This window comes from Genypterus blacodes, unplaced genomic scaffold, assembly GCF_046128005.1.
Source record: "Genypterus blacodes isolate CSIRO-AG114 ecotype Tasmania unplaced genomic scaffold, CSIRO-AGI_Gbla_v1 ptg000017l_1, whole genome shotgun sequence".
In the NCBI taxonomy this organism is placed as follows: domain Eukaryota; kingdom Metazoa; phylum Chordata; class Actinopteri; order Ophidiiformes; family Ophidiidae; genus Genypterus; species Genypterus blacodes.
In genome coordinates this window covers 2,102,065-2,127,748 of record NW_027466831.1, presented here as the reverse complement: position 1 = coordinate 2,127,748, position 25,684 = coordinate 2,102,065, and the positions used below count along the sequence as shown (strand labels likewise).

At 42.9% G+C, this 25,684-nt stretch overlaps 3 protein-coding genes across 3 annotated transcripts in view; 1 reads left to right on the top strand and 2 right to left on the bottom strand.

Annotated features, from left to right (window-relative positions):
- Positions 1-9,595, bottom strand: part of vgll4b (vestigial-like family member 4b) — a 32,074-nt gene extending 22,479 nt beyond the window's left edge. Inside the window, exons 1-2 of the mRNA XM_076140977.1 lie at positions 9,340-9,595; positions 7,801-7,874 (exon numbers count right to left, since the gene is read on the bottom strand). Of these exons, the coding sequence (XP_075997092.1) occupies positions 7,801-7,864 (64 nt within the window). The 5' untranslated portion in view covers positions 7,865-7,874; positions 9,340-9,595. The remainder of the gene's footprint in view (positions 1-7,800; positions 7,875-9,339) is intronic.
- Positions 9,596-10,894: 1,299 nt separating this feature from the next.
- On the bottom strand, positions 10,895-14,087 carry tamm41 (TAM41 mitochondrial translocator assembly and maintenance homolog). The gene is made up of 8 exons (XM_076141404.1): positions 13,737-14,087; positions 13,023-13,205; positions 12,829-12,921; positions 12,594-12,744; positions 12,295-12,440; positions 11,861-12,026; positions 11,520-11,582; positions 10,895-11,311 (listed from the first exon to the last, which is right to left on the bottom strand). Exons 1-8 carry the CDS (start codon positions 13,872-13,874, stop codon positions 11,220-11,222), a joined length of 1,032 nt encoding a protein of 343 aa, XP_075997519.1. The 5' UTR covers positions 13,875-14,087; the 3' UTR covers positions 10,895-11,219.
- A 6,739-nt stretch (positions 14,088-20,826) lies between these two features.
- Positions 20,827-25,684, top strand: part of syn2b (synapsin IIb) — a 50,103-nt gene continuing 45,245 nt past the window's right edge. The window contains exon 1 of the mRNA XM_076141169.1: positions 20,827-21,284. Within this exon, the coding sequence (XP_075997284.1) occupies positions 20,827-21,284 (458 nt within the window). The remainder of the gene's footprint in view (positions 21,285-25,684) is intronic.

The following is a 25,684-nucleotide window of genomic DNA, read 5'->3' as shown; positions in this document are numbered from 1 at the left end:
TTGAAATTAACGGATTATCAATCAATCCCACCTCTCTCTCCATTGTTTGAGTTCCACAGGTACACACAGCCGCCCTCCCTCTCTGCTGCAGACTTCCTGCTTTCCTGTCATTATCCCCTTTCTGGCTGTATGCCTCTTTATATACCTAATCTATCGGGACAAGGCAGTAGGAAACTCTGTTCATCTCTCGTGGTGTTGTGTGACTCTGTGTGCAGGCCTGGGCTCCTCCAGAGACTGGGTGTGCCCGGGTAAGAGCGCCAACACGGGCCAGGTGGTGATTCATCCCTGTGCTGCAGTGTTGTCACACAAACAAGAGAAGAGCGTGAAGGGTTTAAGGTAGAGAGTGGAGGGGGAGGGAATCCTTTCTTTTACCAATCTCACCTTTTTTGCTTCCTTTGTTGTCATTAAAACCTTTACAAAAATCGGGATTGATAGGCCTGCATGTTGGGACTGCGGCTCCAGGTCTGGCTGAGTTCAAAAGTCAAGTATAATTGCTTTATGACGCCCTCTGTTGAAACACCACCATGCCACCCTTTGCTTTGTTTACAAGGTGAAATAATGTCTCCAGGGGTTTTTTATCCCTGCTAAAATTTGTTGTCTCAGCTTTTGTGTGAGGGCGTCACTCCTCTGTGGCATTTACACAAACCTCCAGGCTGTCAAAGGCTTGGGTCTATGTTAAATAACTGAAAACACCTGAGTAGGACAGACCTGTATTTCGAGTTATAGCGTTGCAGGTTCCCTCACACATTTTCTTTGTACCAATCATTCACGGAATAATAAAGTAATTCCCAGATTGTGCTCTGCTTCTTGTAACTCAACCACCCGGGGACGAACCCCAGGTCAGTTTCCTTCTGTGGAGGAGTCTAAATCATCTTACAACACATTCACAGGGACAATTACGCAGCTGTAACAGGACACTGGTACAGAGGTACAGAGGTCCATGGGAGTGTTTGGGTGTACAGATCCCCAACACACACACACACACGTACACACAGGAGGAAGTATCATGTTGCTGTACTGAGACAATGAGAACAACAGGTGATTTTATGGAAGTGAAGCTATTCTGTCATTTCCCACCTTTGTGTTCTGTCTATGTGTGTGAGTGCACGCGTGTGTGTGCGTGCGTGCGTGCGTGTGTGTGTGTGTGCAACATAAAGTGAGCCTTCCCCAATGTACATTAACAAATAAAAGGTTTTGTTTAACATCTAACACATCTCTATGAGATATTACGTACTGAATTCATATTCAAATTTTTAGCCAAAGGTATTATAAATGAACATGCAGGAACGATAAATGCCTGGTAAAATCCTAGCCAGAACCAAACTCGGCCTTCAGGGATTGAACTTCCCGCATTTATAACTCGTTGTGACTCCTGATGTTGCAATGCTTATGGCTTTCTGGGCGATGTTACACAAGCTGCAGTGACAGAGACGAGATAAGCCAGCTGCGGCCTGTGCAAAGGGCTCTCCTCTGAGCCAACACGCCGGAGCTGGATTTATTATCAGCCTCTTCCTCATCCTTCCAATTTCCTTTACCTGGCACTCACACAGACATACTGCAGATCTCCTCTTGAACAAACCGTTACACTCTTTCCTCCAGCTGTGTCGCCGCCATGCACAATTGGTACCTGTTGGTGCCGTCCTCTGCCGTGTCTGCACTTCTTATACTTCATTCTCTGCTTTGCTACTCTCTGTTTGCCTGTTAAATTTTTGCAAGCCACGTGAACGGATCAGTAGAGGTGCAGGGTGAGTTTGGTAGTCGTACTATTATTCGAAGATGCAACCGACTAGAACGCAATTCAGATGTGATGCTGAGATGCAAATCATTACCAGCCTAGAGTCAAATGTCTTGTTTTTCTCTTGTGCAGCCACTGCATTAAAAACAACATCATTTACTCCTTCAAAGTAAATATGGAGTTGGCTTAGTGGAGATCTGAATTTGTGACCCAGGGGGAAAAAAACGGCCGCTCTTATCAGCCAGGGGGAACCTGTGTCACCATTCAGACCATGCTGGTAACAAACTGGCTGGAGGGCTTATCATTTTTAGGCCAAGACTGCTCCAATGTCAAACAGCAGGCTGGGTGCCAATGCCACTCTTGCTCTGCATCTGTGCCTGAATTCTAGCCTGGCACGCTGACATGTCAGCAACGCAGCAACACAGCCTTATCACTGCACACCAAGGCCACAAATACAAAACATAGAAATGCTTTTCAACATAACACATTTCACACGCTATTTCTGCATCGGCCATCATTAATCGTGCTATCTTCCCACAACACATCTAATCCTTCTAATCAAGGATTCAGTTATTTTGAAAACATGCTAGTCTCATTCCAAACATCAAATGCTTCTCATTATCAGAACGTTTCTGGTGAGGTTTATGGAAACAGACTGGACATCAGGATATCTCCAAATGTATCAAAGTAAACCAAATACAAATCTAAAAGCAACTCTGTCACGATAAATCTGATAGGAGTGTCACAATGAATCAATGACAATGGACTATTTAACACCCAAAATTATTGTGAGCCATAGCCCTGAAGGCTGTAGCATTTTAATGTTTGCTGTATTGTTTCTGAATGGTCGCACGTTGTTAATGTAATAAGTCATTACTCAAATGATCTGACTTCTCTAATCAGACAGGAGCGCTATGGTACCGTACAGTCTCTTTGTCAGCAGCATTGCAGCCATATTTTATTACGTTCAGGGTAACCATGGCGAGCGCTATCAAAAAGAGAGGAATGTAAAGTATGTGCGGCCTGCACTGCTGAGAAAAATGTTCCCTGGCCAAGACAGCAGAGCTGGCATGAGACGAGCTGCCAGCGAGCGTGGCATTTACTGGGAGAGGAGGACTGCGTGGGTCATGGGTTCTTTACACACTTTCAGCCCTGAGACCAATATGAAGTGCGGAGGCGTCACCCTGAGCTCCAAGATCGGGAAAATGTCAGAGAAGAGATTCAGTGTTAGTGTTCACAATACATGTGAGAAGGTATTCGTGCGGTAATATGAGACGGGTAAGGCGACGTGACAGAGAAAGAAGAATTGAAGTGTGACAAACAACTTACCAAGGTAAATATGAAATATTTCAATCAAAGTGCGGAAGAGAAACGCTTGTATGCAGAGAAAAAGAGGTTCAGTTGTATTCAACCCACATGACTTCACACTGTGATCCCGTGACAATTGACCTTTGACCCCGTGACCATGGCTGCCCCCTTGCCTCTTTACTCTTTAACGGGTTGCCCACTGACCCGTGACACAACCCAGCTTCTGATGGCGTGCACATGCAGGAGGTCACAGGCGAGTGCGGTACACAGCAGAAAGCAGAGGGCGTAAGGACTCAGTGTGGCTACAAGCTTTTCATCGTCCTTAAATGCTGAACTCAGCGTGGATTTCATAACATCGAGTTTACACAAAGCTCTCCTCAAGCGCCGCAGTAAGAGGGCTCGCTCATTGTTCAGTGACCTACATAACTGACCCGCCCCATGAGCAAACCCACCAAGTGGCCCGAGCTTCTTAAAGCCTAGTTCCTGCTATTGTGGTTGCATTATATAGAAAGGAGATTTAATTAGAATTGGATTTTAATTAGAATTGCGGTGCATTATGGGTAAAAGGCTCTGTATATCACAGAGCTGGTATCTAATAATGCATTGTGACTCAGCTGCAGGGTTAGAAGACGGTCCTTGGTGTAAAAGGTGTTAAAAGGCGTGCAAGTATACTAAAGCTGCTGTTTAAAGGGGTTCTCCAACATCTTCACATCACTTTGACTTAATGAACCGTGAGACTGTTACAGCACTGATAACTCCTTTTACCGATAACCGTGGAGAATAACGTGTTGCAGGCGCCTTCACCCATCCACACACACACTGGCAGGAGATGATAACTCAGAGTGTTTACAGTCAATGACATCATTGTGCCCAATTTATCAATGCGAGGGCAATAAACATGGCCTGATGTACTGATAGGAAAAGACGCTCAAGGACTAATAGTGTTCCAGACAATAGTGCATGAACCTAACTTCATTTTTATCTATTGCATGAGCACACATACACACACACACACACACACACACACACACACACACACACACACACACACACACACAAACACACACACACACACACACACACGCACATACACAGTTAAAAGCATAGTGATATAATGCAGATTACACACAGAAACACACTGGATGCCAGTGTGCTCCTCAGCCATTCATGCAGGTTTTATGGGCTTTGTCTAATGTCTTGCAGCTCTGAAAGTGAAATAATTTAAAAAAGGTTACAAATAAACCACACAAATACAGTTATGGATAAATTAGACTGGCACCGTTGCTTTTTTAAGTTATAAAGGCTTAAATACTGATGGCTAAATGAACTCATTTGTCTTCAGGTGAGAGTTAAGTATGGAACCGCCAAGTGCCTGACAGGCTGGCAGGATGTGGTATTAGTGAATAACTGAAGGTCAAAAGGAGTAAATGATTTGTGATAAATGATTCTTTTAATTGAATGTGGGAACAGTCAACAATGACGAGACCTCCATCAGCACTTTCTCTAAGCTCTGGGCCAAGATCCAGCACCACTCTTACAGCTACGCGGAAGAGAATGGACAGGCTTTTCAAGTATTAGTTCAATATTTGCACTTATTATAAAAGTTAGTATTTTATAAGTTAAAGTTCATGTACTTAAGATTCCAGAAACTCAACACAGTCTCTCTCCCTCCTTTATCTTTGGCTCATTAGTCCTTAAAAACCAGGTCAAGTTTTTTCCTACGTACATTTTTTGCCTGACTGAGTGTAAAAATGTGCTGAGTTTTTAGGTTTGATTTGATACTTTGATTTGATTTGATAAAACCCAGGCAAAATAAAGCAGGCCTGATTTAAACAGATCAAGTCATTTACACAGGGTTCCATAAGGGTCCACCCAAAGGCCTATAGACATATTAAAGTGGACGGCAAATGCCTCCAGAATGCTGCAGCTTACAAAATAAACAATGAGAAAATTATGAAAGTTTGTAAGATTGTCCGAGTATCACTTGAGGTGTCTGATTTCAACACGTCATTAAGCTGTTGCGTGAGTGAAACCTGTGATTTTCCTACATGAAAGATGAGTTACAGCTGATACGTGTGCTTCCACTACCATATCTGGTCTGGTCTTGTGTTACGCTGTCAGATCCCCCCGGACCGGCCTAAGGGCAAACCCACTCCTAGCCCAAACATCTATAGACACACCTCACAGCCTCACCCCACCCACAGGTGTCGATATTTGGTCACATTTCCTCCCACATAGAGAACTCTTTGCCTGTGGCGCTGCTCGGATAGACAGCATCATCGCGCATAGACTCCGATTTCACTTTCCGTGTCCATGCTCACCTCATTGACAAGCTCTAACTGGCCTCCACTGTTCACTGAACAGGTACCGCCCATTGTTAGGATGGAAAATATCACACATCATCACATTTTCTGTTTAAAGTCCACTATTTTATGGATAAATTCAGCTCTCATTCAGCAAATTTAGACCCAACAAAAACACAAGGAGGAAAAAATAATAGGAACACCTGGTGATCAAAGCGTTGATGAATACTGCTGAATCCCTACCTTATTGAGCAAAGGAGTTAGACAGAAGCGTGCACAAAGACCTGTTTTAACAGACGACTTCCCTCTGCAATTGGAGAAGAACTGGAAGAGTCTGAACAAACCATGGAAACTATAACAATGTTGAGACTCTGTGCGTCTTTGTGTGTTTTCTAAACAAACAAACCAGATTTGATTGCGACGTTGGCCGGCTCCTCGTGGCAAGAGAGCTTCTTTTGTTGTGGGTCTGGTCAGAAACGAAATGTCTATATTCCATCGATTCAGTACGGCTCTTAACCACACACCCTCTCTGGGATAGACCATTGAAGATCCAACAAGCGTTTGAGCCACACACAGAAAATACTCCCAAAACAACCTTAAAGAGTTTCCAAAATCTGTTTTACAAACCAAATATTTGGAGCCCTGCTCCGAGCTGGACGTGCGGTGGAATCCGGGCTATTTAAAGCTCAATCCAACTGCAGGTTTACTTCCAGGAAGGGTGGAGCACGCTGCGAGATTTATTCCTTCCAAGTATCCACCAAAATTGCTGTGGTGGGGTGATGGCATGTATTAAGCATTTCCCCACATTTAGCGTTAAACACAAGGCGCAGATGACTTCACTGCTTTTTTTGCACGCGTGTAATTACTGTATGTTTATCGTCTGGAGTATTTAACCGAAGACCTGTGATTAGTTTCAGTTTTGTGAAGGGCCTTTAAGGAGGGAGTACGACGCTGCCTCGCCATGTGTCCTTGAGCCAAAAGAAGGCGCATGTGTGTGTCGTAAAAGTGTTATTTCATTCTGGGAATATTACAAAACCAGCAAAGCTTAAAATTAAGGTTCAGGCGCTTTAAACAAAAGGAGCTTATGCAATTTATGACCAAAATCAATGTGATGATGGTGTTAACACTATTATTGAAACAATTAATTGCATGGTGACGCCAACCCCATCAGGCAAAATATGCACATGACATTTAGTTTTAAGATTTCAATTTAAAAAAAGACATTTGACATAAGTGCTCAGTCTAAATTCATCGTTCAATATGAGCCGGTGCCAACATCTCTCAACCCTATCACTATATTACTGCCCGCTTCAGATCCAGACTTGTAGTAAAATCAAACATGTCAGTTAATGTTTCTTACTCAGTGGGCCGACTCACATCTAGTTGATTGGCAGACTCATTTAGTAGGACACTTGGCTGACTCGCCGGTTTCTCCAGCACTATTGTGGAAACAGGTTGAGTGCTTTGTCCTCGCACAAAGAGGCGACGCACAACAAAACAAAAGTGACATCAGCGCAGGCAGAAAAAACAAAAACACCGCAGGGGAGCGAGGGAGCGGAGGAGGAACAGGAGCGGGAGGAGGAATGGAGAGCTCCTGTGGCATTTCACTTTTATACAAGTACAAGGAAGTGGATACTCTGCAACAGAGCATTATGGGAACAAGCTGGAGGAATGGCAGATTGTACCTGTTGCTCTTTCTTTCTGTTTTCATCCTTTTCCACTCAATATCAGACATCTAATTCAGATTTCAAATCATGCCGCTGCTTCATGTGATCCAGTTAGTTTAGACAATCATTGAGTAGACATCAACCTCACACAGATATTGTTCTAATCTAATCCTAAATACAACACTAAATTAGCGGCTTCTTCTTAACAGCACAGGTCAATTATCAGTGCGAGCCTCTGAATGTTCAACCTACAAGTGTTCTTGTAGGTTTTCACTCAGCTCTGAGAGGCCTGGCTGTGCTGCAGAGAGGCCCCGCTGAGAAAGGATTGGACCATTTCTCCTTAATCTCGGAAGGAATTATTTCTCTTTTTTTTCTCTAGCAACTCCAGAAGTCCTCAGACGTGATTAGAAGACAGAAAAAGATCGAGGAGCCGAAGTGACATACGGCAAACACAGACAGAGGCAGGGAGAAGACCTGAGAGAAGTAGTAAACAAGTAGAGGAAGATACAAATCTACAAAGAGTCTGAGAGAGAGACCACGTAGGTTAAGGCCCCGCCCACATCCTATTCAAAGCAAGTTAATACAAGCAGGTGGTTTTACAGCAGAGATGATGGCAGTTGAGTGCGGTTGGTCTTATTTGCCTGTTAATCTACAACTGGAGACCCAGCATAGACACCTATTGTCCTACAGTTGAACATATGGAATCAGACTCCAATCATGCAAATCTGATGATGGTGAAGTCTCCCTGGGTGCCAACGACACAGACAGCCGATCTGATAGAACTCACGTTTCTCGTCGTCGGCGTGAACCAGTGATGCTGCTCTCGACAGAACATCCAGTGGCGTCTCCATGCTTGGCTGCCTGCAGGACAGAGGGGAGGACAGTATGGTGAACATGCATGGAGCACAAAGTGTTTAGATTTCTCTGGAAGGGGCCTGGATCCTCTCAGCAAAAAGACAGAAGTGAAGCAGGAGAGAAGGGTACTGATACTGGATCTTCTCCGGCCGATATCAACACAGAACATACATGTACATGCTGATACTAAAACATCTACTTATCATCGATCAATCAGTCTAGCTGTGATGACAGATTCCATTTGACTAAGCACGGATGTTTTCGATCTCAAAGCCTGAACCATTCTGAAAATCGGAACAATATCAATATTTGACACAGTGAAATATGAGATAATACCTCAGCCAAAAATAGAACATACAAGGATCCCTGAAGTGGTCTTGTTGAAAAATAATAACATTTACATACAATGTAAATTAGTATTGGATAAAACCAGACTTGTGCAAAAAAGAGATAAGCTGTTTGTTTGTAACAGATATTTATACAATATACTGTATAAGCATAAGATAAGCAGATGTGATGAGCAGATATCAGCTGATAATATTGCAATACTGCATATATAGACCTGCTTTATTACATTGTTCAGACTTCTATAGTTCACTACATTATTCAGAGTTATACTGTGATAATGAACTTTGACCCTCTGCAATTTGTTTTAACATTTTTAGCATTTTTCTCTCACAGACTTCAGCCTGGAGTCTCTCTTTGCTATGAAAGGTATTTGGAATCTAATTTTTAACCTCTCATGCGCCTTTTTGAACATTCCTGACATAACTTCCTTACTTTTCTCCAAAAAAATGACTTTTTTAAAGCAGCACAGCGTCTTTAACAAGTGATTAGTTTGGATCAGACAGCAGGTTAGTCTGGCTCGGTTGTGTGTGTGTGTGTGTGTGTTTGTGTGTTTGTGTGTATGTGTTTATTCCCGCCTCTGTCTACGTGGTGTTTGTGTGTGTGTGTGTATGTATGTGTGTGTATGTGTGTGTGTGTGTGTGTGTACACAAGCAACGCGACGCTGATTCAGAGGAATATTTAATAGTAAACACAAAATGAAAGCAAACTGGTTCTATTTCCTTGTCTTCTGTCGTGACTCGGTGCTTCCTTGTCTGAGCTCCGCAACAAATCAACTCGTTAACGTGAATAAGTTACCACAATATTACGACTAAATAATTATTTTCACTCTTTTGCCTCTGATATTTAAACACAAACGGCTCCAAAGTGGCCACGATGCCCCCGAAAGTATTACACTGAAGACGTTTCTTAGCATGACAAAGTTTGGAATCGCGCCACGGTTTTGTCACTTATTCCAACATCTTCACCCAACATGTCGGTTTGGGTTTCACTCACGCGTTACACTGCGTTATTGACCTTTTATTTACACGCGGAACATTTCACACACGCTGACTCTACATCCTGCAAAAACACTGTCACAACTCCGTGTTCGCTGCTGTTACTACACGCACACACACGCACATACCTCCTTCAAGCGCCACTTTGGTATCTCCGCTGGAATTACGTCCACACACAAGAAAAATACAATAAAAAAAACAAAGTAATCCCAGAGAAACAACGCGAAAACCAGCCGATAAACGAGTCCTGCACGGGGGGGGGGGAGACAATAGTAGCTGGGCTGTCGGGGCAAAACTTGGTTGTAAATGAGGAAGAGGAGGGGGAGGAGGAGGAGGAGGAGGGAGGAATGCCTGGAATGATGGAATTCAGTTCCTAGCAGGTGGTGAGAGTGAAGCGCGCTGATTGGCGGAGGCTTGGAGCAGTGAGCTCAGCGTGCATTATGCTAATTGGCCATGACGTCACCCCGCTCCTTAGAGGTTTACACGCTGCTGTCATCGTTTCTTCTTCTTCTTCTCCGTCTTCGGAGGCCCCTAAGGTGTTGACGTATCCCGGATCAACTCCCTTTCCCTCTCATTAACCTCACCGGCTACCGTTAAAGTGTCTTTGAGCAAAGCAGTTATTAACCCTTAGTGCTCCAGCTCCAGTATACGCAAGGGGGAAAAATAGCACCCAACTAATGAGGCCTTTACATGCGTCATGTTTACGCATGTTTGTGTGAGTAATGATGTGGAACAAACAAAGAGTGGCAGAGGCGGGAAGTGAGCGATACTGAATGTTTTGCTGACTTATTTGTTTTGTTTCACACAGCCACACAGGATGCTGGGCTCTAGTAAAACTGTTTATTAAAGCCGTTCATTTATGTCTCAGACACTCCAACATCTTGATTCTAAGTCAAAACACCATGGAAACAATCTCATATACATTTTAGTCTTATCAAACTACTGTATATTCGAATTTACGGATAAATCGAATTATGGCCACTGGGAGGCGGACAAATCACCAAAATATGCTCATCAAAAGCATTTCAAGATACTGTTCGTGGAGAATAAATTACTTAACACATGCATGAGGTTGTGTTTCTGTCCATCTAATAAATGTAGTTCTAATCTTAAATCTTTTTCAAACTATTTCGATCAGAATGAACTCTTGTCAACATTGGGTCACGATCAGCCTTCTTCAGTCACTTGCTTATTTTGATGACCAGAGACCATAAAGCATCTTATTACAGCTTTATTTTAAAGGGTAATAAAAAATAGAAATGTGAGAAGAACATTACACTGGATGTAGCATACCGTATGTGTAAGCTACAAAATCAAAACAATTACAACAAATGTGTTAAAAAGCTCTGTCAAAATTGATAGTTGGGTGACAATTCTGTGGATTTGTTTTCCTCAATGTTAATAACAAAATATATTATTACAGAGCTTATCTAGTAATATTATTATAAATTCTTTGAAAAGGATTCTCGATTAACTTCTCGGAGAAGTACGGTAGAACCATTATAAATACTGTTTTGACTTAAGAGGATGAAAGTTTTAAGGTTTTGTGTTGGAGGTAATGGCGGACTCAACCTCACAATTATAGAAATTACCCAGAGATATATAATGCCTGCTTTCTGCTCCTCATGCAATGATCACAAGTGAATGACAGGTGATGTGAATGAGCCACTTTGACACATGAAACAAAGCATTTCTTTGTTTATACCTTTGTTGACATTTCTTATTACATGCTGCATACAAGCTGGTTTTGTGCTAATTGTCATTAAACAACCTTACAGCTCACTACTAACTTGGTCACATAAAGGAAATGTCAGTTCCTTCTCCACTGATTGTCCTATGGATCCAGGATAGTTGCACAGAGGATTGTGTACCTGTTAAACACACTTGGCTCATGATCCCTTAGGGACAATGACAGCCAGACGTCTGTGTGTGTGATGGTTTGCTCCACAGTTCATCCTGGTAAATGAAAACACCTTAGGATGTTCGGGTGCCTTATAAACAGACATGATCAGGACATCTCTGAGACAGACGGCTTCCTCCTCCATCCCTTCCACATCTTCCTCAGTTTCTTGGAGCTGTATGACACTGATTTCCACAAGCCTGCAGACAAACAGGGCACATAGCAAATCACTCAAAACAGCTCTATTGTATACAAATACTTTTCTCCTGCCATGTCCTAACTAGCCATTGTAGCATTATAATTCTAATTAAACCTAAGAGGGACACACAGGGATTAAAGGAACAAATGAAACTATTATTATGCACAACATAACATAATGTGTTATAAAGAGAATGTTAGCAAGCTTACCAGCTGTGGCAATGCCTTTAACACTCTGCGTTACACTGGAGGATTTAACAATAGATGAGATACCTGAAAAGGAACATAAACACCCTCAACCATGAAGTAAAAAAAACAATAATGGCAGAAAAGAATTAAGATTTCAAGACTGAACTCATAATATAATACAATCTACGAGAAAGTCGTACAAGAATGACTTTTAGCAGTTAAGGAGAAGTCTGGAAATTCGTATTCCTAGCGCGTCTAATGCATCATACATTAACACCCACACAGCACAATCTCATCCCTCCTTCACCTCCTTTCTCCTCATCCCTCCCTCATTCATATTCCACTTATCCCTGCTTCCTGACCTTGCTGTATGACGGCGCCACAGTCTGGGTCCTGAGCCACCTGCAGCAGGATCTCCTCCACGTCCCGGTTCTTCCCTGGTCGGTCAACCAGCTTTGTGATGCGTTGCTGAAGGGTCCGGGGCAACACCATCAGCTGGGTGAACTGACCCTCTGGGCTTTTGTCCACCTGTGGGACAGAAATAAGGATAAGAGAACGCAGTAGGACTAAATCTAACCTTGCCCTTCTTTGACAGGTTTCCATCTTGTAGTTGTCTAGGAGAATATTAAAGACAATACAGAGGGGCAATTCACTTCAGGTGGGTTTTTTCTTTTATGTTCTAATTCCTCTGTGTTACACAAGCTTTCCCAGGTATTGCTTGTAAAGGCTTTCCCCTGTGAAGAGTCGTCAACACAGAGCCTCATACTAGAGTTCATGTATGTGCTTTGTGTTTCACCTCTAGTTTTCCTTGTTGCGGTTTGTAGAACACTTGAGGACAGTCCTGCAGAATGTTGCTGTACAGAATCCGGAAGTGCTGAATGTTGTCTTTGACGATATTTGCCACCTTAGATTTGTCCTCTCCAATCACCATTCGAAAATCCCCTTGTGGAGCATAGATAAGGGATATCAACTCGAAGAAAAAACATGTTGAGCTGATAAGAATTCTGCTCGGAGAAGGATTGTAAATAACAATCTGATATGTTGTTGACATAATACACTTGAATTTCAGAGGGAATGTGTATCTACTGCACATACCAGCATATGACAGACCAGCGATCTGCAAGAAGAGGTCTTCCTCAGTGAAGCTCTCAGGCAGCATGAGGAAGGAGGCCGTCACCGCACTCTTCAGGTTGGCCACCAGAGCAGCACGCAGCTTTAGATTCTCATTCTGCACCAACATCTTCACCTGCAGGGAACAAACACACACACACACATAAGCCCAAGTGTGGGGAAAGATATCAACTAGTTTTGTCCCGACGGAGATACTGACCGGTTTGTGAAGACGTCCAGCGATGTACAAGGTTTTCCAGTGCATCAGGTCATCGATTAGTGACTCTGTACTGATCACACCATACTTGATTACCTATGAAGAGGAGTTTATTGCTTATAATTAAATAATTGATAATAACAATATATATTTAGTTCTTTTCTTTGTCCTTGAAGATGACTTATGCTGTGATCTACCCGTTCATCCACAGGCACCAGTGTGTTATAGTACACTGCAGCCCCGTGGTCGTCCTGTATGGAGCTGATCACAGACGGTCCCAGCAGCTTGAGGATGGAGTAGTGTTTGCGGTTCTGCAGAAGGTTCATGGTGTGCCATGTGACTGGATCATCCACCGCAAACACAAAGTCCAGCATGTTCTTCTGAACAACACAAGAGAAGGAAGAAGAAGAAGAGCCATTAGGAACATTTACATTTTATGCGGAACAGAAAGGGATTCTCTGACATGTGATATTTAGTATTTAAAATTTGATAAAAGGCTAAAAATGCACCTTTATACAGAGAGTGTATGATATATTCCTAAACATTAGTATAGTTAAGCATCACACTGATATAAAACGGGCTTCACTGTGATTTTCAACTATAGCACATTTGGATTTCAGAATGAATTTTAAGTCTTAGTAAAGCTTGTAATCTTCAGGGAGGTTTTAATTAAACAAAAACAAATCACAAAAGTGAACAAATCCACATTGTGTTGAAATGTGAACACATTTCAACACAATACAAACACATTCGCATTATATTTATTGTATAAACTTTAAATAACTTAAACATTGTGTGAGTGTATGAGTGAGTTTAAGTGTCTTAATTACTTTCCAGGAGTGAGACACAGTAGAGCAACTGTCACTCACTCACTTGCTCACTCGCTCACTCACTCACTCACTCTCACTCACCCCCATTTGACCTTGGCTGGTCCCGTGTTGCTTAAAGACGCCAGATCCATAAGCAAAAGCCAAGCTAATGTCTTGGGGGAACTGAGCCAACATCCTCCTGTAAAGCACCCCCGTGTTCTGCAACACTGGAAGAGTCATTTTCAGCTCGAATGTGAGCGCGTCTTTCGGGTAAATAAGCGGCTAAGCGCAGCGCGTCAAGAACCTCCACGTAGTGTATATCAGTTACATTTCAGACTGAAGGACGCGATGGATCTAACAATCCTCCAGCTGCAGATCAATGGGACAAAGTGTGTGTTTTCGCATGTAAACACGTCCACCAGGTCAGCCAAACAGCGCTTGTCGAGGGAAATATGCGTCAGTCAGTCGCACCGTGTGGATCTATGGGAGATTGAGTTTGAGCTCCTTTGCGAGGCGAGGAGAAGCAGGTCTCACTTTGTCCAAAAGGGGGCGATGTTCTACAGAGTTTAGCATTGAATAACAACGAGCTCGTCCAAATATACAGTGTATTTGGCTCAGAGAAGAGACTTTAAATCGTTACTTAAATCATCGTATTGTATTAATGCTCACGATATCAATAAATGGTAAGGCTTTGATATTGTGCAATGCTGTCTTATTGGCTCATTTCTTAATATGTATTGTTATATTTCGCTTATATTTTATGATTTTGATCATGTTAAATACTCTCCCGAGTGGCCAAAAAAGCAAACATAAAAGCAAACATAAAATAATAATGTGTATTGTATTTTCTATTTATTTTGACTTGACATTCTGACACGAAAAATTGCAGAGGCCTTCATAATTGGCTTGTTGGACTTGTTATTGGCTTGAACTAAAGCATACCAACCAACAAGCCAAAGTATGGGCCATAATAGGTCAGTAATCATAATCCTGCAGTCATTAGAATTTCATTTCTACAACTACTTCTACTGAAATATTCATATAGAACGTGGATTCATGACAGTATGTGATTTGTCTGCAGCCCATTAATGGGATTGTCAAGAGAGGAACCAATATTATCTTCTTAGTTATTGCCTTGAGCGATAAGTTCAGCCAAATGAATATTGATAAGGTCACTGAATCCTGACTAACAAGCTGGCTCACTGCGTAAAAGTGTCTTGTAAAGTAAGGATTCAGAGAGTGAAGAGGGACAAAAAAAAGGGCTTGAATTACATCCTGCTAAAGCCAAATGATGTCATATAAAGAAAGGTCTGTTATAGTTGTGACTATATTGTAACCTGTAATTGATAAGCATTTTTACCGTTGATTCAGAGGTAGCATCTTTTTCTTAATTTCATATTCATGCTGTTTATGCTTTCTAGCTATTGACATATTGGGGGAGAGCTCAACACATGTGACCGGCCAGCTAATAAGGCAATATTAGGAGTGATTTCACAGCTCCCCTTCTTTCCACCGTGTGTGTGATGCATTTTGAAACACAAACTATATGGCTGCAGGCAAGTTCACAGGCAGAAAGGTTTATGAATATACAAACGCTTAACCGCTGTGAAAATCCTCCATCACACCTCCTTTTCGCCTCGCAGCATTTGTGTGGGCCAATGTGAGAAAGATTTAAAAAGTGATAGGAATATAGAGGATAAGACATCTTTATAAGTTTTCTTTGAAAGCAAGAAGCACGAGTTGAATAAAGCAAACTGATCTTTGGTGATTGGATATTGATTTTACAATGAGAAGTCCCTTGTGTGATTATTGTATCCAGTGTTTTCACCTCACTGCATCACGTTTTACAACAAGCATCCCCTGGGGTTTGAGCAGCTGCTTCAGGAATGATCAGTTTGGATGATAAACGCCCATATTGCACTTCAGCTCTCTGTAAACATCTATTAAATGTAAATATTTGTCATCCTCTTGGTTTCACAGGAATTCCAGCAGACAAATAATAACACAGGACGACAGATTGCATTGAATAGTGCAAAACCTGCAAGGCAAAAAGCTCACATGATATTAAAACACACATATGCTGCGGGTGTGAATACCAACACAAACACACACACAGATACACACATTACCAAGGAGAATCTTCTCAGCTATTGTACGCCTGTTGCCATGGCAATTGCCATTGCTGCCCATGCCTAGTGATGGAACATCAAAAGAAAATGCACCATTACTCACATGTACACGCACACACACACACAGATGCACCAGAACCCTTCCATTCATACTCATCCACTTTTACCTAAGCAGGGGAGCATACAGTAATGATCCCAATAATATTCACAATATGGGAGTCAAAGCCAGATACTGGAGCTAAACTGATGCACAGGTTCATCATTTATCCAGATATCAGGGACGTGACTGAACAATTTGGGGTAAATGTAGCTGTCATGTGAAGACACAAAGCAGAAATAATCCTAATATCAAATATGACCATGTGCACTCGATTATAGCACACACACACACACATCAAGTCACCATCAGATGTCCACCTCCTCCAGCTGGCAGCCGTTCGTTTTCTTGCCACCAGACTTTTCTCTGTATATAATCACTGGTAAAGAATAAATACGCATATGGAATTAGGTGCAATGAGACCAAGAAATAGCAAGAAGATGAAGAGGACTTGCGAATGATAAAGCAACTGCAAGCACATCCTCTTCATTTCTTCTCTAACTATTTGTACATTATCTAATTTCCTTGCTCGCCCAGTTGACTTCTGATCTTCTGGTTGCCATGGCATTTAAATCGTGAAATAAAAAGTCAAACTAAAAATAAAAAGTATAACTAGGTTGTCTTTTGAAAATACCCCATCAGCCCTGAGTCTTTGAGCGCATGTGTGTGTGGTGTGTGTCAGCAGTTAAACAGAGCTTCTGGGCGGATTGGCTTCAGATGCCAGAGTTGTGTGTGGGTGTTTAATCTTACTCGCTCCATCCGTCCACGCTGCTGAGGTCGTTTCAGTCAGTCATCTTTCACCAGAGCTCAGCTGAACATACTGAGTGTTTTAAGTCACAGAGTTCTTTGTGTGACCTTATGCGCTTTCGTCTTTCAATATATCACCTGGGCCACTTCTTGCATGTGAGAATCAAGGCGCAGTGACTTCTGTCAGCGTCGAGCCTTTCATCTAATACAGGGCTTGACCGCAGCAGAGTGAAAGAGCGAACAGGCAGGTATGGTAATGGAATCATAGCCCCTGCAGACAATCTGGCAGATTCTATGGAGAAAGTAAACTGACACACTCACAAATGAGCTGAGGAGAAGCATTTGGCTGCTTTGTTACAGCACAACACAGGTTGCAGAAGGAAATCTATTGTAATCACTGGATTTGTTTTATGTTCGATACACTAAACTGATTCATTGATTGGTTGTTTCAGTACCACAACATCTTCTAGGTACTCAGGAACTGCCGGTGTAAGCGTCACTTCGGACCTGATGTTGATTTGCTGCACTAAATTGCTTTCATCCAATTAACGCTGTAAAGCTTTAACTTCTTAGTTATACTCAACACAATACACATACATACACAGTACAGCTCTGAAGATACCTAAGGAAATCTACCGGGGAGGAGACAAAATCAGAGAGCTGTAAATATTTCTGAAAAGTCATGTTATTATCTAAAATTACATCACCACCTGCACCGAAGGCAGCATTTCACTTTCACCGTGTAAAGGTGAGATATACTAGACAGAATATTGATATCAGTTCCTGTTGAAATTACAGTGTGTGTGTGTGTGTGTGTGTGTGAGTGTGTGTGTGTGTGTGTGTGTGTCTGTGTGTGTGTGTGTGTGTGTGTGTGTGTGTGTGTGTGTGTGTGTGTGTGTGTGTGTGTGTGTGTGTGTGTGTGTGTGTGTGTGTGTGTTTGGTGGATGAGTGATGCCCCTGGTGTTATGGATCTGCATATCTGAATGTGACCAGATATAAGCTTGAGCCCTCTTCTCCTGCTGCACACGAGCCACTTGAACCTGGAGCAACATTTCACTCAAACTCACTTGCAAATCTCCATGCTTGCATTATGCTGATGGGCTTTTTATATAATGTCTGATTGAAACAGCGCGTACACGTTTCAGCATTAAATATGTAGGCCAGGATGAGCTTTGGATGCTACAGTTCACACGCTGCAGCTCTGTGACTCACTCTGATTCTCCTCTGCATGACCGCACACACACACACACACACACACACACACCCCTGTCGTGACTTGATACAAATGTACATCCTGCACATTTTGCAAAATTTGATTTCATACCGTTCACAAATACTTAAAATCCATAAATGTGATAACAAGACTTTTGTAGTAATAATGTGCTTCAGTGTTATTGATACTTGACACAACAGAAAAAACTCAGGTACTTGTCAATCTAATGCGCTATAATTTTCAATTATATCCTTGAGCCACTCTGGTAATAATCATTGACGCATAACAAGAACAGTTGTTAGATTCCTAATGTGTCTGTAGTGTAAAACATGACCTTTAATACTACTGGTATAATGGACACGAGCATGTTCTAATAAGATGCTTGTCACTGTCCTAAGGGACACGTGTGGCTGTCATGATGTCATGTTATCAAATAGTGACTAGGTTCCATAATGTTTGAAGTGTTTTGAATGTGATGTAATTATGGGGCACACAAATGATAAATCACTCAAAAATACGATTGAGGTTCTGAAGAGATCAGAATATCTCAGAGACCGATTGAAGAGCAGCCATTCAGTCGCATAAAGGTTAATGAATTCGTCCCACCAATAGAGATACTATCAGGACTAAACAAATGTGCTTCCATTGATCGCTGCGCTGCTCTTCAGTATGTAGCCACTGAGGATAAGATGGATGAAGTTTTATATTTTCTCCGCGCTGGCTTCTTTCCAAAGCCAAGTCACTGCCCTGCTGCACGGCTCAGACAGCCATGGAGAATTTTCTCCTGCTTGAGTGAGTCTTCTCTCTCTCCTTGTCTTGTCATTCTCTGGCTGCTATATATGAAGTAAAGCTTAGAGTCGGAAACAGAGGCAGTCTGCTGCAGACGGCATTGAGAGATCCTGTTTCTCAACCAAGGTGGGGGGAGACATCTTAGTGTTTGTTTTGGAGAAATGAATCAAAGGAGCATTGGAACTGGCAGAGTGGAAGAAATGGTATATTTTCTTTGATAAAAACATGTCTCATCTCTCGTTCCTATTTTTAACCCGCTTATATTCTGCCGCAAAGTTGTTGAAATTCAGCTCTGCAGGAATCCAGCAGGGAGAGCAGAAATTTCGGACAAAGCTTTTGAATAATGCAGAGCATGAATATACTTTAGAATTCAACAGAATGGGATTGATTTATCCCTTTAACTGTGACTTAAACTCTGTGAATGTTTGTTGTTGTTTGTTTGTCACTAATCCATAATAATGCCAAGCCTTTCACAAGATATTTAACAGAAATCTAACATTTTTCTATATTTTCTGTGAACATGCTGAAGCTGAGAGTTGTTCGCAGAATCCCACTGCAGGAGAGTCTGGATTCTGTTTGTTCCTTCTGATCCTGTCTGCTCCTCTGCTGTGCATCGGTGTGTGTCCACACTGGCTGCTGTCAAAGAGGAAACAAGGAACACCAATAAATAATAATGAATGAAAGAAGAACATTCTGGCTCAACCTCAGCCAGAACATTGGATTGGATTATCTGCTTCTGCTCCCGTTTTGGATGTTTGCCTTTCAGGTGGTATCTTGAGTCTATATTGTCCACTGCTGTCCTGCCTGAGTCCTTGATTGAGTCTCCTACAGTAATTACTTCTCTCTCTCTTGCAGGCTGATGAAAAATAGATGCAGGACTTCACCAGGTTACCTTAATCACAGCACCCCTCACTTAGTGCTACCGTCGCCTCCATGTGCAGCTTACTTGCCAACACGCTACAGTTGAGGGACTAATTTGATTGATTAAACCAGTCAGTAGGAAGCTGAGGAGAGGACGAATGAGAAGACAACATGGCTGCTCCTCTGCTCGCCTCCTTGCTCTCTTCCCTCTCCTCCTTTACCCGGTTTCCTCCTCTCCTCTCCCTTGGCATTTTCCCTCTAGTGGTGTCCATTACAAAACAAGCCTGACCTCCATTACGCCACAGGCTCTTAATAGCAAAGTGTTGGCACGGTCACATCCTCAGATGGGGGAGCTTATTTTTTTTCAGTTGTGCAAAAATGTATTCACCAGTATGTGCATTAACACACACATACACACACTAGAGGAACAGGGAGGGACATGCAGGGTGCGATGGTGGAATGGAGGGATGGAAAGGATGGAAAGGATGGAAAGGATGGAAAGGAAAAGTAGGTGGGGCTTGCAGAGCAGGATGGGTGGCGTTTCCATCTGTGATCTCCACTTTATGCACACACACGCAGGAAACCCCTTCCACTGGTTGCACACGGCACGTAGCGCATACAAGGCTGCGGCACGACACACACGTATCCCATGATGTAGAAGGGCGATGACGGGGACGGGAGGGGGGGAGGGGCAGACAGCCAGTGAGCATCCTGGGTGACAGAGTGAGGGAGTGAATGAGCGTGTGAGGATAAAAGGTAGTGAGAGAGAGAGGAGGAACAGAGAAAGAGAGAGAGGCAGCAGCTCTGAGGCAGGGAGAGAGAGAGAGAGAAAGAGAGATAGAGAGAGAGCAAGTGAAAGGGTGAGATAAGCAGGGCGAGTAAGAGAGCAGCATCACTTGAGTGCATTCGGCTTGCAGCAGCTCAGCAGGCAGGCAGGCACCAGCACCTCACCAGAGAGGGCGACACTACTACCTTGCTTGCCCTATTTCAGACACACACACACACACACTCACTCATACGTCACGCACTGGGTGAGGAGGCGTGAAGCTCAGGAGGAGGAACACCACACACACACGTACGCACGCTGTTCAGAGGCGCTTTGGGGAGCTGTCTCTTGCAGACTGGACCAGAGCTCTTATCCATCGCTTCCTCCATCCTTCCTTGCTGCTTTTTCATTCTTTCAGAACAGAACCGGCTGCTTTCTGTTACTCGCTCTCTTCCATCACTTGAAGAGCTGATTTGCTGTCTGTCATTCATCTCACCTCTGCTCAGGCTGTGTCTCTCTGCCTCCAGCCTGTGTCTCCTGCCCTCACCGAGAACCACGCTGAAAGAACAACTTACCAACCGGCTGCAATCATGAACTTCCTCCGCCGCCGCCTCTCCGACAGCAGCTTCATGTCCAACCTGCCCAACGGCTACATGTCAGACCTCCAGAGGCCTGACCAGCCTGCTCCTCCTCCACCCACTGCCTCCTCCCCTTCCCAACAGGGTGCAGCCCCTGCCACCTCACCTGCACCTGCACCTGCCCAACCCCAGCCAAAAGCAACAGAGCAACCGTCCCAGGCACCGACCGGATCCCAGGAACGCCGCCTGTCCCAGCTGGCTCAGCAGCAGCCCCAACAGGCCCAGTCCTCGCCCTCCTCTGGCGGTTCCTCCGGTTTCTTCAGCTCCTTCAGCTCCATCAGCTCCATCACCAATGTCGTCAAACAAACTGCCGCTTCCGCTGCAGGGTTTGTGGAGCAGTCAGCCCCCTCTCCTTCCCTCTCTAAGAAGTTCAAGATCCTGCTGGTCATTGATGAGCCTCAACATGAATGGTAGGTGTTAAAATTGACTGGACCATTGACTGGGTTGTGTATTTCCAATAGGTGAGATTAGGAGGAGTTTATGTAGGTGGCTCGTAGGTGTGTTGATTGTTGTTTTGCTGCTTGGATTTTGAGTTTTTGCTGAACCTCAATTCATTGCCACAGTGTCTCTGACTGTACATGGTGTCTTTTTGTAGAGAAAATTTATTTTTAATGATGATTGTATGTGATAATGCATGAGGCAACATCCTCTTTTGCCTATATTTATGTTATATCCCGTAGATAATAACAAGGTGTATTATTCTCTCAGTCTAGTGAAGATTAATGATCTCAAAATAGAAACGGCTCTCCTTATCATAAACAGCGTTTCTCAGGGGTTTGGATTCGTATGTCACACCACCCAGTCCTATCACGGCTCTCTATTCACGTGTGTTCATGTGCAGCTTTATCACTGCATGTGTGTATGTTTATGGTAGTGTGAGAGTGGGCTTTCATCTCCTGACAGCACAAATTGGATAATAAGGATATTGGATTCTTATGGCATCAGCTTGTTGTGGATTGTCAAGATCATGGAGCTTTGAATAAAACATTGCCCTTCACTCGTGAAATGCGAGCCCCTAATCTATGATAATGCTTCTATTCCACTCGTTATTTTCTGTTTTAGTACGTTACATTTCTACCCTCTAAAAGCTTCTCTGCTTATGTTAAGTATGGATTTGACAGTTTTGCTCTGTTGCTGTCATCTTGAATGCATGAGGCACTTCTGATCATTTCAGTGTCATGGATGTCCTAAATGTAATGTAGTATGGCACATCAAAATCAAACTCAGGGTTGGTTTGAGGATATATTATTATCTACTGTATGTTCATAATTATTATTTTGTATAATGACACGCATACATTGCCAATTTAGCTTGAAAATGCATCTTAAACAAACACAATTCTGTCCATCTTTGATTTATAAATGCATTTAGTGACCAATCTTGAAATTTCAATAGCTGTAGTCTTTCGTTGCCATAGTGCTATCTGTAGATGTAATCCTGCCGTCGTGTAGCATGTTTTAGTTTTAGCTACTAGAGCCTGAAAATGAGTGGAATTCTAATTATATACAGTTATTTCCAATCCACTAAACGCAGCATTATCTCCACAAATGAGCATTTGTGTCTAGTACTGTGCTTCTACTGCTGACCCTATGTAATTACTGGCTTTAATGATGATAAGTGTGGATCTGTTCTGTGAGTGTTTCAGTGGCTTCTGATTGGAAGGCTGCCATTCATGAGATGGCAAAGTCTGAACGTGAGTCACTGCAGCGTCCATTCAGAACACAGGCATGCAAATACACCACTTTACTGGATGCTATTGTTGTGTGTTGTGGATAATAGATGGTAGATTAAATATATAGGACAATAGATTTAGGAAACAACATTTTCTTTCATTGCTGTATTATTCATCCTCTGTCGTGAGCTGGATGCAGAGATGTGTGAGTCTCTCTCTTTACTATTGCGTAGTGAGTCAGTGTGTGGTGGCAGCTAATTCGTGTCACAGCTTGGTAGATGCTGTAACACATAATGGTTATACACTGTGTAACCTTTGAAAGAAATCTCATTCCTTGCAAAACGTCAGCAGCACCTTTGCCCGACCCTGATAGGTACAGTACGAACAGATCCAACATGACGCAGCGCAGAAGTCACATTTTCAACATCTAATACTAAGTAATACAATTACGAATCAAGAAACAAAGAAAGATAATGGAGCTGCAACTTCAGCTGACATCCCCTGCGGTCCTTCCATAATGTTAGCAAACAATTTTTCACCTTGAGAGCTCAGCATAAATATTAATATGTGTTCTTTGGGGGAGTATGCTTGCAGACAGCACTTCCCTCAAAGCATGTGGGTCAGAGAGGCGTTCGGCTAAATGTTATTGATTTTCCACTCAAAGAGCAGGACCTGAGGCTCTCAGTAAAATAAGATGGAAAACAAAAGATCACGCTGAAAATGGCTTCTCGGTGTTGGTGTGAAAAGCCTGAGCTATGACTGATGAGAGCCTTTCATGCTGCCGCCGTCTTATCTCTTTTACTTAGACACCTTTCCTCTGGCAGCTTTATGGCACCGCTGCATTGATGAGCTCATTCACACTGGAGTGTTCTTTCCTTGCTTGGCGAGCTCCTTCACCGAATATGTCGTACCCTTCATTTCACTCATTGAAATCACAAAGAGGTTACAACGACCCATTTAATGTTGGCCGTCATCCTGCCATCAATTATGATTTAATATTTCCTCAGATGATTTTCGAAACAATAACTAATTTGCAAGTCAAGACATTCCACTTGAGCTATTCAAACTCGAGGTACTGGACCACATGTGGGTATTCTATTTCTAATTGTGTTGATTGAGCAGACAGGATAAACATAATTAAATATCATAATCGTTTCAATCAAAACAGCAATATGATGTACTGCACAAGTATAAACAGTGAAACAGACGAGCTTGGGAACATTTTATGAAACTGCGTCACAGACAAACGTTGTTGAATCAGGGTCTAGACAACTGGCAAACTTTGATGACCACACAGATGGGGTATGTGGGCAGCATTTCCCACCTGGCAGTTACAATTTTTAGGATCCAATATCCTGCTAAATACACCTCGGAGCTCTGCTGATCCGTCTACAGAGAATGATCAGACATATATCATATTTTACTGCCATCTGGTATTTCTTTGAGTCATCCGTCCTCTGTTTCTCTTATTCTCCAAATGTGTATTCACGTGGTGCTTGTACCTGGTGAGCGTGTGTAAACATCACCTCACAAAGCCTCTTCTGTTTTTGCAGCCATCAGCTGTTTGATGGGTGTCGTCTTTCACAGCCAGCCGTGTTCGTCTGCTTTTAGAGTTCCCCAGACGCGGATTGAAAGCGATGAAAGCGTCTCCATGCTCCCCCCCGCTCTCCAGCTTTGTGGTGACACCTACTCACATATTCAACTGATGGTACTGGAAAAATGTGACAGGGGTCAAGCTTACTGTCAATCGTCCGACATTCACAAGAGACCAGGAAACAAGGGTTGTTAGCTGGGTTACGATTGATTTGATGATTGACAACCTCGCAAAACAGAGGACACTCAACTGAAGAGATGAGGTGCCAACAGCTAAGAAAGCAGTTGTCAAACACTCAAACGTGTCTGTGCCTTCATCTGATGATGATGAGGTTATTGATAGAGGTTACAATCATAATTGACAGCAGCTGAATATGAGTGTGAAGAAGAAACTGGCTGGCTGTAGCCTCATCCCATATCCCTCATTACAATCATTCATATTATAGCTATAGTCTGTAAGCTGTACTGTAAACTGTAGCGTGCATTTTAACTTGGGGGAAGCTCGATTCAGACAGTCATATGTAGGCTACAGAGCCAATGATGCTGGCATTCTCTACTTGTTGGCTGTTGCATAAGCAATCACAAGCATCACAAAGCTCTCTGCATCAGCTGGCTCATTTTCTAAGCTTCAGATAGCAATGATGCAACCAGGAAGGCTTTCTCATTGTACTACAAAAACAATGCACCATGGGAGTTGGGCATTAAAGCTAGGGAAAACAAGAGGGATGACTCTGGGCCAAATTTCATGTGTGTACGCCTTATGTAACTGATACAAGCCCGGTGAAACAGGTGCAGGAGTAGCTGGTGTCCTCCAGGGCCTTTCAAGGTGATTTTAGCACAGTGGAAAGAATAAGGAAGAGACCGGAAAAGATTTGGGAATCTCCTTTTACAGACTTTCTCTGGACTGGTGTGCTGATTCTTCCTTTAGTTCTATCCTTAATGTCTGTATCCTCTCTCTGCCTTTCATCATCACTGAGTGTGTGTGCGTGTCTGTGTGTGTGTGCGTGCGTGCGTGCTATAGAGAAAATGCTCAGGGCCCATAATGTGATGAAGTAATCAGAAGAGACATGGTGATTCAGCAGTTTGAGCCCAAGGGCCACATCTGCTCCCTCTCTGCTTTGCTCTTGCACTTTCATCTCTCTCATATGTATTTGTACTACAGAATTTCTGAAAGAGTACAAGGGACTCAATCGACCTCCATCATCACAATTATCAATCAGAAGAGGCTGGATCCTCTTAAAGCTTTGTGAGCAATGGGTTGCTGTTTGAAACAATGAATACCAAGTCATGTAGTAGCAACACACACAACAGCTCCGATTGCACAATGGGTAAGGTGCAACATATTCTTGTAATTCTATGCAGTGATCTCATAAGCACCTCTGATTTTGTGAAACTATGCCTGTATTTGTATATGGTGTGTGTGTGTGTGTGTGTGTGTGTGTTTGTTTGTGTGTGTGTGTGTGTGTGTGTGTGTGTGTGTGTGTGTGTGTGTGTGTGTGTGCGTGTGTGTGTGTGTGCGTGTACATTCATACGCGCATAGCACTG